The 14843-nt window shown below is 34.8% G+C and overlaps 1 protein-coding gene across 1 annotated transcript; it reads left to right on the plus strand.

Annotated features, from left to right (window-relative positions):
* The first annotated feature begins 13831 nt into the window (after positions 1-13831).
* On the plus strand, positions 13832-14276 carry LOC125149262 (40S ribosomal protein S15a-like). Its single transcript, XM_047828114.1, has one exon. It carries the CDS (start codon positions 13850-13852, stop codon positions 14240-14242), a length of 393 nt encoding a protein of 130 aa, XP_047684070.1. The 5' UTR covers positions 13832-13849; the 3' UTR covers positions 14243-14276.
* The last annotated feature ends 567 nt before the right edge of the window (positions 14277-14843 follow it).

Raw genomic sequence — 14843 nt, forward strand, 5'->3', positions numbered from 1 at the left:
ACGCAGGGCTCGAACTCACAGACCACGAGATCGTGACCTGACTGAAGTCGGACGCTTAACCGACTGCGCCACCCAGGCGTCCCTAATGAATGCCATTTCTAAGCATAAATGAATGATCCTTCACTGATCAAAATTAGATATAAAAGTTATATCTGAAAATATCAATAATTATGAATTTTATGTGAGTTGTTGGCCTTGAAAACAAAGCCAGTTATATGACAAACAAAATAGGTTCATTCAGGAATAGCAGAGGAATTGCAATTTTAGGACATGAAAGTTATGGCAAAACTACAGGCAAATCCAGAGAAGAAAGAAGAAAAATGTTACTTTATGGAGAAAAAGGAGGAACTTGGGGAGGGTTTTTCTGAATGAAAGTCCCTTGGAGACTTGGTGATCATCTCTCATTGGCTGAGGTTTGTCAGCTTCTCATTGGCTGGGCTGTTGCTGGGCAAGGACAGAATTTTCTTTTTCTTGCTGGGATAGTAAATTAGGCTTCTTCCTGTTGGAAAATGCAAGGTACCCTTGCTCCTCCAATTGACAGTGACTTGGTAGGGCATGAGAGTTCTCCCTTCTGGCCTCCCAACTCTATTTTAAATGGGGTTTCCTTTGTTCCATTTCACAGAGTTTAAAAGAATCCTATGAACATTCTGAAAGGCATTATTTATCAAAACTGAGAAGGAGGTTTTTCAAAGTTCTCCATACAAAACTAAATGTCAGAAAACAATAGATCAATGTATTCAGTACTGAAGAGGAAAAATATTATGAATAAAGAATATAAAATTAGGCAAAATTGCGCAGATGTTGGTGACAAAGAGACACTTTCAGTTGTAACAATCAAAAAGTAGAACACACATACCAACTTCAAGGGGAAAAGAACCACTAAAACTTATGAAAGCAGTGAGGAGAAAAAACAATACTTATCAAAATAGGGAAATAATAGTGTAAAAGAACTAATTTTGAACACAGAAAACACTTAAAATATTAAAAAGTCTGAATAATTGATGTGAAACTAGTCTTGACAATAGCTACAAAAGTTACAAATTCTTGAGTGAAAAAACAAATAAAAAATAATATTGAAACCAATAAACTAAACTAAAAACAAAAGTTTCATCGTATTGAGAAAATAAAGGAAAATCATGTGGAGTGGAGTTGACACAAGGATGCTAACTTCCCATATGCTCTTGTGGGATTTCTTTATATGATGCATAAAATTGATAAATGAGGGAATGGTGCAGGACAACATTCTTTAGAAATACGTGATTAGACGTAATCACATGGATATGATTAACATACAGAGACTTCACATTCTCATTGATGTGACCATACCAAATCTAGGACAATGAATAACCTAAGATATGTCTGAAGAAAAGTTCTTATGCAAAAAAAAAAAATCTCTAAGCAAAATGAAAGGATGGCCCTTCTCTGATCAAAATTACATAGAAAAGTTGTATCTGAAGGCTCAAAGATTTGCCTATTTAAAAAAAAAAATCTCACTACTTGTTCCTATTAAATTCTAGTTTATGGATTAAGATATTCCTTTCATCATAAATATGTGGTAAAGTTGGAAGGGTCCATTACCTACATATGTCTTTTCCTGAGAGGAATCTGATGAACTGATGATATCAATTGGCATATTCGTGTAAAGAAGCTGTCACTTAAGAACAACGGCCGGTAGGAAGGAGAGGTATCCATGATTTCTGCGAGTATGTGTGCGCTTCGTGGGTACATGCGTATGTACGTGACCTTGTTCTTGTGTATATATAAGTGCGTGTGACATGGGGAACAAAATTGTCATCTCCTTAATTTGGCCTAGAACAGGTATTTTGTCATGCATGCCTTTATTTTCTGTCTTTTCTCTATAGATGAAGGATGAAGGAAGAAAGAATGTTTACCTTCTATGTAATGTAAGATGTAATAAAATGTGAGTCCTATGCTAAAACTCTTCACAGGCTCCTGAGCCAATATTCAACCCTAAATTCATTATTTACAAGATGTACATACACTCTGTTGTTTTGTTTTGCAACATTATTATTTTTTCAAAAGTTTCCTAAATAAAACATAATACATAATTATTATATAAAATTATATATTGTATTATCTTATATGCTTATAGAACTAATATATTAACATTTAACATTTCATTATAAATTAAAAATTTTATTTTTTTATACTTAAAGATGCTTTGTGGGGTGCCTGGGTGTCTCAGTCAGTTAAGCTTAAGTGTTTGACCAGCTCAGGTCATGACTTCACAGTCTGTGAGTGAGTTCAAGCCCCACATCAGGCTCTGTGTTGACAGCTCAGATCCTGGAGCCTACTTCAAATTCTACATCTCCCTCTCTCTCTGCCCCTCCCCCACTCACACTCTGTTTGTCTGTCTCTCTTTCTCTCAAAAATAAACATTAAAAAAAATTTTTTTTAAAGATGCTTTGTAGACTTTAAAAGGGAGAAGCCACTTTTCTCAACCAAAATGCCACTGTTTAGCATCCAAAATGCTGAAAAAGATGAACGCCTGGGTGGCTCCATCAGTTACATGTCCGATTTTGGCTCACGTCATGATCTCATGGTTTACGGGTTCGAGCCCCACATGTGGCTCTCTGTTCTTAGCACAGAGCCTGCTTCAGATCCTCTGCTTCCCTCTCTGTCTAGCCCTCCCCCATTCATTCTCTCTCTCACTCTCTCTCCCTCTCTCTCAAAAAGAAACATTTAAAAAAATTAAAATGCTGAAAAAGAAATTCATATAACTGACTTCTCTGACTCATAAAACTGAAGAATCTACTCCCAAGAAAATGAACAAAGCTCTAAGAAACAAAAGTATAATGAAATCTATTCTTCTCCAAGCTTTGCATATGTTCAAATTTCACTCACTGTTTGGAACTGTGCAGTACAGAACATTTTTGAATGGTGTTATTGCACGAGCTCAGTTGTGGCATCATTTTGAGGTCAATCATTAAAGAAAAAGAGCTTCATTTTCCTAACATAAACGTGATAAGCTCTTTAAAATCCAAACACTATTTGTCAGAACTTTCCAACTGGAACTGAAGAAGCCACCGATGCATCTTACAAGGTAACTTATCACCGTGGCTGGAGAAGCACACACAAGAGCTGAGACAATAATAAAGCCGTGTACAGTGGGCATCAGTGATTGCCTGCAGTATAAACAGGAAGTGAAATAAATCATGGCGCTGACACTTTCCACCATGAAGGAGTTCACTGTATTAAAGATTTAGATACAGACGTGAAGGCCGAGTTAACATCCCATGTGTAGACTTGCGCATTTGCCTTACAAATGGTCGGATCTACAGAAGTGAATTAACTTGCTCTTTTTCTGTATTTTCGGGTTCTGCACCAACTCTCCCATGAAGGAAGGCTCCTTTTATGTGACTGCTAAGCCACAGACACAATGGAGACAGTATCTTAGAAATGTCAAGTACACGTTTTGCGTCTCTGCATTTATCTTAGAACAATTAAGTTGACATCAGCTCTAATGACCAAAGAGCAATGGGGGACAAAACTGCGGATGCCCTGGCATGAATGAGGCCAGTAGCACCAATTTAGAGTAGTGACTCTCCTCTTCCATGCCATGTTGACAACGGTAAAGAAAATGCCAGTTCTGTGTAAGATTGTCTTTGATGAAGGAGAAAGAGGTAATATTTTATTAAAGCTAAGCCATTGTCTACATATCTTTTTTTAACATTCTGTGGCAAAATGTGAAGCACACGTAAAATATTTTTGCAGCATTCCAAACATCAGTAGTTGTCTAGAAGATAAAAAGTTTTGAAATTGTTTACATTGCAATCTGAACAAGCTACTCTTTTCACGAAATTCCATTATTCTTTGATATCACTAGTGAGAAGGAAAAAAAAAAACAGTGGTTGTTCAGACTTGGATGCCTGGTAGACATTTTTTCCATTTAGTTGAAGTACATTTGCGTTGATTCCAGTTTGAGGCATCGCAAATAAGGCCTCCGTACACAGCCGTGTGCAGGTTTTTGCATAAACATGTTTTCAGTCCTGCTGGGAAATGCCTAGAAGTGAGTTCACTGGTCACATAATGTATGTTTAACTTTATAAGATGCCACCAAACCATATGTAATATTAATCATATCATGTGTTTCTTCCTGACTGTGCTTTGGCATTTTACATCTTTCAAATAATTTGTCTACTTCATGTACATTATCACATTTAAGGACATAGAGTTGTTTATAACAGCCCCTTATTATCTTGTTAATGTCTGTATGAGGGATGTCCTTTCATTTCCGACGATGATAATACGTAACTTCTTTTTCTTTTTTAACTGATCAATCTAAGCTAGAGGTTTATCAATTTTCTTGATTAATTTCAAAGATCAGAGCTTTCTCACCTCTACCATTTTTCCATTTTCAATCTTATGAGTTTTACTCTTATCTTTATTATTTCTGTCCTTTTACTTGATGTGGGTTTAAGTTCTTCATCTCTAAGTTTTTCTAATTGAATATTTAGATGATTGAGTCCTTTATCTTTTACAAGAAGCATTTAATTCCACAAATTTCACTTAAAGCACTGTGTTAGCTGTAGCTCACAAATTATGTCATGTTTTTACTTTTGTTCAGTTCAAAAAATTTTCTAATTTCATTTTACCTTCTTTAACCCATAAGTTATTTAGTAGTGTCTTGTTTAATTTTCAAATATTCGGACATTTTTAAGATAACTTTATATTATTGCATCTTAGTTTAATTTCTTTGTGGCTACAAAACATATTTTGTATAATTTTACTTCTTTTAAAATTTGTTTAGGCTACTTTTATGGCCCAGAACATGGTCTAACTATAAAATATTCCCTGTGCATTTGAAACAAATTGATGTTTTGTTCATGTTAGATGGGGTTTCCTATTAATAATAGTTACATAAAGTTTGCTGATAATGTTTTTTTAGATTCCACATGTTTTTTTGATTTTTCTCTCTGCTTGTTCTACTGGTTACTTTTATTCCTACTTCACAATTATGGTAGTTATTTGATCTAGAACTAAATCATGACATTTAAGCTATTAATAATAACATAAATAGTATTCTAGTGTAAATTTTTCATATGTTGATAATTCCATTCACACATGAGTGTTATTTGTAATACAAACATTTTTTTGCTATGAATATTTTAAACTTCAAATGGACATAGAAAGATTAATAATTCCTGAGCTTGATTAATGAACAGATAATCTCCATTTGTTCTACTGCTTTTAAACAACTAAGCTCATAAACAATGGGCTTTTTAAAAGTAAAATATAGTCCTAATTTTTAGTATCATAGCCAAAAAGAGACAGCCCCAGATGATCCCTACTTTTCCATCAAGATACGATTCAGACATTCCCCAATAAGGGACATGACTTACAGCAGATGCCATGAGTAGGATTTTCTAGCCACTCATGTAGCCTTCCAGATAGTTCCAAGAGGCCACCCCGATGGAAAACAATTCCAGTGCCCATACAGCAGTCCTTCTTGTCATTCTGTCATTATAGTCTCTCAGTGCTATGCTTATAGGTATGACATATATTTTGAAATCATATATAAACATATATGTTTAAATATACATAAACTTTCATATACTTTTAAGGCTGTATGTGTTTACATAAACTATATATATACGCTTTTAAACTATAAATATGATTTGAAACATGTGTGTATAGTTTTTAAACATTGTTTCCTTGATGTTGACATAATCTAAGTTGACATTTATCCTCAAGTTCAAAAGACTTTCAGGTTTAATGAATTCAATAATTTGTCATCATATATAACTTCACTTGTCGAAATTTTTACTATTCCCATCGATAGCACTACTATTCTTCCAGTAAACCCAGGTAAGAAATTTCAGTTACCTTTAACTTACTTCTCTTCTGCAATTTCCCAGAATAAATCCACCATGGCTGATACTTACTAATATGTTTTTAGTTGGAAAGTGATTCAAATGAATAATTTATTTTAAAAGAATTCATTGCTTCTTTAAGTCAATTTAGGAAAAACTGTTTTAAACTCATGACACATTAAAAAAATATTGGGATGATCATCTAATTTCCATTACCTGGGATTACATGGTATCATATTGCTTCTAGAAATTTTAGAAAAAATACATCATTACAAAGGAAGCCAATTTTCCCTTCAATCAACAGTCAGAGCCCTTTTCCCTCTTCACTCTATAATGTGTCTGGATCATTACTCTTGTAATCATTACACTCACTGTATTACAGTTATTAGTATGTGTTTTTAAAAATTTACATAAATTCTATTATTCCATAAGATGTTCTAAAACTTACAATTTTCATGTGAATGAGATAATCCTCATTATATATTTGTACAGTTATAACTTATTATTTATCTTTGTGTATGCATATTTCACTTTAACCTGCATAAAACTAAATCCATATCGACACGTAGGCATAACAAAAAGTCAAACAAGAAATTGAATAACCAAATTTGTTATACTCGCTGCTACAGTTATATATTTGCACATAAACAGGTATCTCAAAATTTTGGAGATTAAAGCAGCAAACCCTTATTATCTCACACTTTCCGTGGTTCAGGATTTAGGAGGCAGGTTAGTGAGATGGCTGTGTTCTAGGGTGTCTCAAGAGGTTACAATCAAGATCTTGGCCAGACACCCTCTAAATTACTAGTATAAGGTAAAATTTTTAAGCTGTAGAAAAAGAGAAAACACAAGATAGTATAACATAAGAATAATATTGGAATAACAAAATACATAAACTATTAAATACGACTGAGCTGGAACGTTATTCAACTATAGACATTTAAAGATCACTTTAAAAAATAAAATATGGCCATATCCTTTATAAAAGATCACTTCTAAAAATAATTTCTAAGAAGGACCGAATATATGGATGAACAAGAATGCATAAAGCAAGTGCCAGGAAGAGAATAATGGCATTATTAACATAGGATAATATGAAATCTAAAGTAAAATATATTAAAATGAAAAATGAAAAAATGCTGGGGCACCTGCGTGGTTCAGTCAGTTAAGCACCCAACTTTGCTCAGGTCATGATCTCACAGTTTGTGGGTTCGAGACCTGCGTCGGGTTCTGTGCTGACATCTCAGAGCCTGGAGTCTGCTTCGGATTCTGTGTCTCCCTCTCTCTGCCCCTCACCCACTCATGTTCTCTCTCTCTCTCTCTCTCTCTCTCTCTCTCAAAAATAAAAAACAAACATTAAAATAAATAAATAAATAAATAAATAATAAATGAAAAATGCAGTGGAATAGTTTGTAATTAAAGGATAAACCCTGTTACATTTTTCAAGATGAAAGAAAAATTATTTTGTAATTTAAAAAGAGGCAAATCTTACTGTGAAAAGATAGAAAATTCATGAACCTTACTTTATATTTAGCACAGGTGGAAATACATAAAGTAAAACTTTTATAAATAAAGGAAACATGATTAATCCAAGAATGCTGACAGAATTTAAGACACCTTGCTCAGATGTACAAAGGAAAATTAACAATAACTAAAGATTTAGGAAGATTTGAATAACCGAAATCACCACATACTGTAATCAATTCACAAATAATATTTATCGTTTTCAAATGCTAATGGAACCTTTTAAAAACTGGACCAGGCATTAGGCCACAAAGAAAGAAAACAATTACACAAAGAAGGAAAGTATATGGTCCATCTCTTGCCCCAAATGCATCAAAAATTGTTGCACTATATGCTAACTAACTTGAATGTAAATTTTAAAAAATTAAAAATAAAACAAGTTAAAAATTTTTTTAAAAATAGATGCTAATCACAAAAACTTGTGTTTCCTATCTTGCCCCACCATCCCCAAGAAACATCCATCTTTCAAATCATACAAATGCTAGCATTCTTTGAACATTTTTTTAATAATGTAAGTAAAACTAAAATTGCAGTTACTTAGGAATAAACAAAATGAAGGTTAAAAATGTTAGTGCAATTAATGCCTTTGTTGGAACGTAATAAATATTTAAAACAAATGAAAGATAAATACAACCCAAGAATCAAGACATATAATTAAATAAAATTCTGAAATTTTCAAGAACTCAGTACAGATGAAAGGAGAAATCAATGAAACACAAAACGTGGAAAAAATGAAAACTGGACCCTATGAAAAACCAAGAGTCTTTGACAAGTCTGATCATAAGGAAAGTCTGATCATAATGTATACAACATTAGGGGTGAACCTGGTCTGTGAAAAAAATAGAAAAAAAAAGAAAACAGTAGAAAAATAGAAAAAAAAGGTGGGGAGACTTCAGCCTCAAAATAGATTCAAATAAACAGTTCAAGGATGGGCAATCCTAATGTTAAGATTTCCTAAACGATATAAAAAAGGAAAGAAGCTCAGTGGTTGCCACTCTTTCCTAACAAGTAATGAAGCTGAAACTGACTGAAAAATCGACAAACTTCCTGAGATCTAGAGAAGTCAGGTCACAGGGCACAGGGCTGTCCCTAAAACTGGAGAGTCAGACAGGCAGATTCAGAGAATCACTACAGACCAGAGCAGAAATTGCTGTGGGAACCAGTGCCTGGAAAGGAAAACCGGAATGGTAATTGACAAGTTCATACAATTAAAGAGGCTCAGTGTGGACAGGTCTGAGTTAAAAACTCAATGGGGAATCTAGTCACTAGGGGACCCTAGTACTTTTGTGAGTTTTACCTCCTCGAGTTCTACCATATTCTCACAATATATATTGAAGAAAAATATATTGAGAGGCACAAATAATTAATAAACTATAAAAATTTGGTAACTGGACTTAACGGGGGATAATTTCATAGTATATGGAAATGTAAAATCACTGTGATATTCATCTGAAAATAATAGGACATTGAATGTCAGTTACACTTCAATTAAACCCACACACACATAAGTTTAAAGTGGTGTGTCAAGACAAGAGGGGAAAATCATCAGTATTTTTCTTTATACCTACAACACACAGGCAGGCGCTTTAAAAATGAAGCTTGCATTTAGCAAAACAAAAATTTTAAACTCCAAAATAAATACGTAAAAGTATAAAGATGAGCAATAAAACTTGACAAAACATCAACAAGGGCAAGAGCCAATCGGCATTCACCTCCCTCACTATCTAATCTTTTAGCACGTTCTCAACTTTCCCTTCCGAAGGATTCTGGTCTCCAGTCTTTCTGAATCTCCATCACCCCTCCCCTAGGCCTGGCCAGTCTTCTCTGCCATCTGAGCCTCAGCAATAGTGGAGGATGGACTGAAGCAAACTTCCCTCTCCCTCCCTCTATTTTCCACGCGGAGATTTTGGATCCCCCAAAGTGCATACAATAAATAGTAGCCCCTACTTTTTTTCCCAGTCGCTTGAGGTTTGGTTTCTCAGATCTGCCCTTTAAATTATTTGCTTGCGTTTGTTAATCTATGCTATGAGAGAAGGTTCTAGATTTATCATTTCCATTTTCATATCCAACTGCTATCATTGGAACAGTCCATCTTTGCCTACTGATTTGGGATGCCTTTTCATTCTGGAATCTGTTTTCTGTTCCGTAATGATCTATTTCTCCATTCTCATGCAGCAGGCACTGCACTGTGTGTGTGTGTGTGTGTGTGTGTGTGCATTATAGCTATGGTATTTTGGATAACAGGTTGGGCAACTGCTTCTCATTGACAAAGAGATATGGTGAGACAAGAGATTGTTTGGAAAACAAGCAACTTCTTTTGGGTTTTAGAGATTTAGAAAGAAAACTCAGTGGGCTTCAGGAAGCTGTTAGAATGCTATAGCGTCAGCTCATACAAAAAAAAATTACTAATTAAATCTTAAGTGCCTTGAAACCATAATTTAAAAGACTTATTTCGACTCCTTTAAATTCCCAGGACAGCCAAATTTAAATTTTTATCCTTAGGTGATTGTCGAGGTAAGAGTTTCATTCATTAATCCAAAATATTTTCAGCAAGGATCCCAAACAAACCAACAGGCAAATACACAGTACATAGTTATAACTGGTTCGGAGCTGTTTTATGGCATTATTACCTATAATTCCCTCCTGTTTCTACTAGTGAATTAATTAGCATTCTCCCATAGATATTCATCAAATCTTGAGTTGGGGCAAGCAGTAAGCATTAAAAAAACAACAACAACAGAAGACAAATATTTGCATGTAAAACATCTGCTTTGTCAGCACTAGGATTCTAGCTGTGTTAATTTAGCAATAACAATATAGCCTACAGAAGCTTTATCAGTATGGTTTGTATATTGAGGTTAATGCCCTTGCAAATGAGTTTATATTTACATATTCTATGTTGTGGGAGTTTTAAACCATTCTTCAAAAAATATTAGGTATTGGTAGCTAAGGTGATTTTGTGATACTTGAATTAAAATAACATGAAATGTTATACCAATCATTATGCTAAGTTTGTATTCCATTCAATATGGTAGAACAGTGAGTTAAAGGCTGGATAATAGAAGTATAATGAATAACACACCTAGCTAGGATTTATTTTATTTGGACAGAATTCTGTAAAGGGCACTGCTTGTCTATTCTTATTCCTGACTGATATAGGAAACCTGGCCATAATGTTAAAACAAATTCTACCTCAGTATGCCTTCATGGCCACGTTCAAAATTACAGAGGTAGGATTTATTTAACCTGTGACTGTATCACAATTACAGTGAGATGATTTCCAATAAATGAAGCCAAATTTTGGGAAGAGTTCTATGTACAATTTAGTTCATGCTACAGCAGCCTAAATATAAATAAATATAATCAATACTATAACAGAAGAATAAGGTCAAACGTTTCCAATTAACCATCCCTAACAGAACTGGTGTTACTATTATGTTTTGTGATCAAGACAATTGCTATTTTATGTTCCTAGCTGGAACTATTCAATTTTTTTCTGGTCTGCCAACCCCTGATATATTTTTCACTAAAATGTTTATTCTTAATCCAAGACCTTTACTATTGTTTAATTACATGTTATTGTTTGGTGATAGACTTATTAAAAGTACAGTCATTAATACTATCTTTTTGTTTTCTGCTGAAGGCTTTCCTTCCCTCCAAGTACTCTGCTTAATGTCCACTATTGGTTTTTTTTAACAGAAATGGCTTTTCTTTTAAATAGAAATATGCCCATGTTCTTTGTTGTATCTTTCTCTGTCACTTAGTGTTGCTTTCTATTGTACATGATGCTGGGGAGAATTTATAGAATCTGCTTTCTTCACAGGAAGAGCCATTTTCTCACTGAACTGACAGTGAACTCATATCAGGTATTTTGTGTGACACAGCTCCACAATTCCTGCCTGTGGGTGACAAAGCCTTCATGCGCACCAGGGGCCCACAACCTGTTTCATACCATGACGACAATGAAGAAACAGCAAAGCACTGACCCCAGCACACGTCCATCCAGTCTGGTAGTAATGAAACGCTCCCCTGGCAGAATTTTTGGAGTGCTATTCTCTAGATACTTTGGTAACACATCCCAAAGATTAAAGAAAGGTCTTGATTGTGGACAAAGCACAATTTTAAGTTATGGAACTAGACTGTGTACTCCAAATTCATGCTTGACATTATGAACATGAATACCATATTTATGGATTCAAAGGAGAATCAAATTCCTCCTCTGAATCATTGACAAATATTTTTCAGAACCCCAAAAACAAAAGACCTGGTGGCTCAGTTGGTTAAGCATCTGACTTTGGCTCAGGTCATGATCTTCCAGTTTGTGGTTTGAGCCCCGAGTCAGGGTCTATGCTGACAGCTCAGAGCCTGGATCCTGCTTCAGATTCTGTGTCTCCCTTTCCCTTTGCCCCTTCCCCACTGGCGCTCTGTCTCTCTCTCTGTCTCTCTCTCTCTCTCTCTCTCTGTCAAAAATAAACATTAAAAAATTTTTTAAAAAAAGATGTGATATAAAAATCATGTTTTTATCAGTCTCTGTAAGGGATTTCACTCCAGTGCCAACCGAATATTGCACGTATTCATTCTTCCTCTATGAAATGTCCACATACATTGGACTTCTCTAGGCTTTTTTTTCTCCTTTTCATTCTATGGACCACTAGGGAGGAGAACTCCTGTGTTCAATTCTTTCATTGTGTGTTTGCCTGAGGAATCTCAGAAAGAGTTTTATATTGTTTTCTCTGAATAGGTCAAAGGATTAGGTCACAATGTGGAACTCCAAGGTCTAGAATAAAAGCCACTAAGTTCAGTTCATGCAGCAAAGATGATCTGGGCAAAAAGTCTTTTCCTTATACTTACTCTGAATTGTTTTTGGCTATTTTTCTCCATAAAAATATTTCCATTTGTTGACCTGTGCAACTTAAACTCTTTTCCTTCATACTTATAATTACAGATGCTGTAATGTTACATTTGCAAATGTTGGCTGACACCTTTAAATTAATTTAAGGAGCACACCTGTCATTTTATTTTTAATCCTTTCTCCAGAAGCTCCGTGTGTGGCTAAATCTGATGGTGTTAATGTCTGCTGTGTGCAAAAGGTTAAAAGAGTCCTCCAAAGTAAATGGCTGTTCTTAAAATAAGATTATGTTATTTCCATATACCGTTCCTTTTTTTTAAAAGAGGCTGCAGAGATTGTGTTTGGATTTTAATAAACAAGTGGACTTCATTGTAATCAGTTTGAACAACTTAGAGCAATCGTTCTATGACAATTTCATGTATCTTATTGATTTTGTACAAACAGCAATTCAAGTGACTCCTATATTCAATACTGTGTTAGAGAAGATACAATGTTTACTTGGCACCTCCAACTTCATATTAATATCCGCTGATAAGAGAGTAGATAACTTTTACTAAGAGATAACATAGCTATATGAAAGTGAGAATTAAGGCTGAAACTCTCCTTGGCAAACATGTTGATAAAAAAGCGAATATCCGATATATAACAGACGCGAAAAAAATCAAGATGATCCAGAATCTCAAATGCAGAAAGAGTTGGGAAGGTTGTAGGCATTGTCTAGAAAGTTTAGTGCCAAATGGGCTTTACTGGATAAAAATTGAGAGAAATACTTGATTTCACATCAAACTATAATCTTCCTGTGAATTAGAAACTAGATGTGTATTTCTCTTATTCATAGATGTAAACAGTCATGGAGTAGTTAGTTACCATTCTCAAATGCTACCAAAGCGAACCACCTAAGATAGGTTTTCTTTTGCTACCTGGGGCGTTGGTGCCTAGAAGATAGGACAGGTAGATAAGAAAGTTGACAAGGGGAAAATCATGTATCAAAAAATATTGAGTAATAAGTATTTCCAAAGCGATGAGAAAGGGAATCTTTTCAAGAAATTTCTAATCCAATAAAAAAAAATCTACAGATATGATTAGATACATATAATTATAAATGAATAGGTTAAGTGATGGCTATGAATTGTCATGATGGGAGGGAATGGGACATGATATGAGCTAGAAACCAGAAAGGGTTAACAGAGGAAGGTGAGTGCAAATGGCCCTGGATGAGGCAACAATCAAGTGTGCAAAAATCGGAGAGCCTGAGGCAATCACACCAGATGAGCCCTGGAAAGTAAGAATATGGGGGTGTTGTAGGAAGCAGTACAGTTGAGCTAAAATGGACAGTCTTTAAAGAGGAATAATAGAGTATAAATCTGAAATTAGGAAATCAAACACCCAGGACAAAACATGGAATGGTTAAACTAACAACCGGGTTAAAAGTTTGTACTTTGTTAAACACACACACACACACACACACACACACACGATTCAGGATACTTGAAAAGATTTTCAAGTGAGAGTAGCAGTAGAGTATTAAATGGATTGACATGGGGAAAAGACCAGAATACAAGAGGCCTGTTAGGAAAAAGTTAACTTAGAAGGAGATTTCAGCCTTCCCGTCCTCTTTCCGGCATCTTTCCGTGCCGCCATAATGGTGGGCATGAATATCCTGACAGATGCTCTCAAGACCATTAACAATGCTGAGAAGAGAGGCAAACGCCAGGTTCTTATTAGGCCATGCTCCAAAGTCATCATCAGATTTCTGACTGTGATGATTAAGCATGGTTACATCGGTGAAGTTGAAATCATCGATGATCACAGAGCTCGGAAAATTGTTGTGAACCTCACAGGCAGGTTAAACAAGTGTGGAGTGATCAGCCCCAGGTTTGATGTACAACTCAAAGATCTAGAAAAATGGCAGAATAATCTGCTCCCGTCCCGCCAGTTTGGTTTCATTGTACTGACAACCTCAGCTGGCATCATGGACCATGAAGAAGCAAGGCGAAAACACACAGGAGGGAAAATCCTGGGATTCTTTTTCTAGGGATATAATACATTCATACAAACAAAATGCCTCACTGGGGAAAAAAAAAAGAAGGAGTTTGAAAGATAAGTTGTTATTTAGTATCTAAATACTTTCCCTACATACTTCATACATACTTCCCATAAATACTTCAAATTACTGCTACATCCTTCATAATGCAGGGAACAGAAAAGTTAAAGGAAATATGGTATCAGCCATAGTCTTAGAATGTAGAGTGTCGTAAAAATTGATGCCATTTATTTACAAATAGAAAACTTTAAACCTGTGCTTTTTTTCATATATAAAACTAATAAGCAAAAGAAATCAGCGTGGTCTGAATGGATTCATATTTTCTATAATCATCTTATTCCAATGAAGCCATTGAGAAACTGGAAATGTTCTCTGTAATCCAAAGACTAAAAGTATGTTTAAATTAACCAAAACAGATTATGATTCTTCAATTCAAGAGAATATGTGCAATCTAAATATTTTCTTTGCAATTTTTTTCCAATTTATTTGCCTATTTATTAGTTTTGAGGGGAGAAGTTTTGAACGACACTAGCATATGCATGTTTCTGAAAATTTAGTAACTTGTGCAGTTTGAGAATGGAAATCAATAAAA

This window comes from Prionailurus viverrinus, chromosome D3, assembly GCF_022837055.1.
Source record: "Prionailurus viverrinus isolate Anna chromosome D3, UM_Priviv_1.0, whole genome shotgun sequence".
NCBI classification, from domain to species: domain Eukaryota; kingdom Metazoa; phylum Chordata; class Mammalia; order Carnivora; family Felidae; genus Prionailurus; species Prionailurus viverrinus.

Bases quoted from the DNA above. Each gene is read 5' to 3' on its own strand.
- LOC125149262 (XM_047828114.1), top strand. From the start codon at position 13,850: ATGGTGGGCATGAATATCCTGACAGATGCTCTCAAGACCATTAACAAT.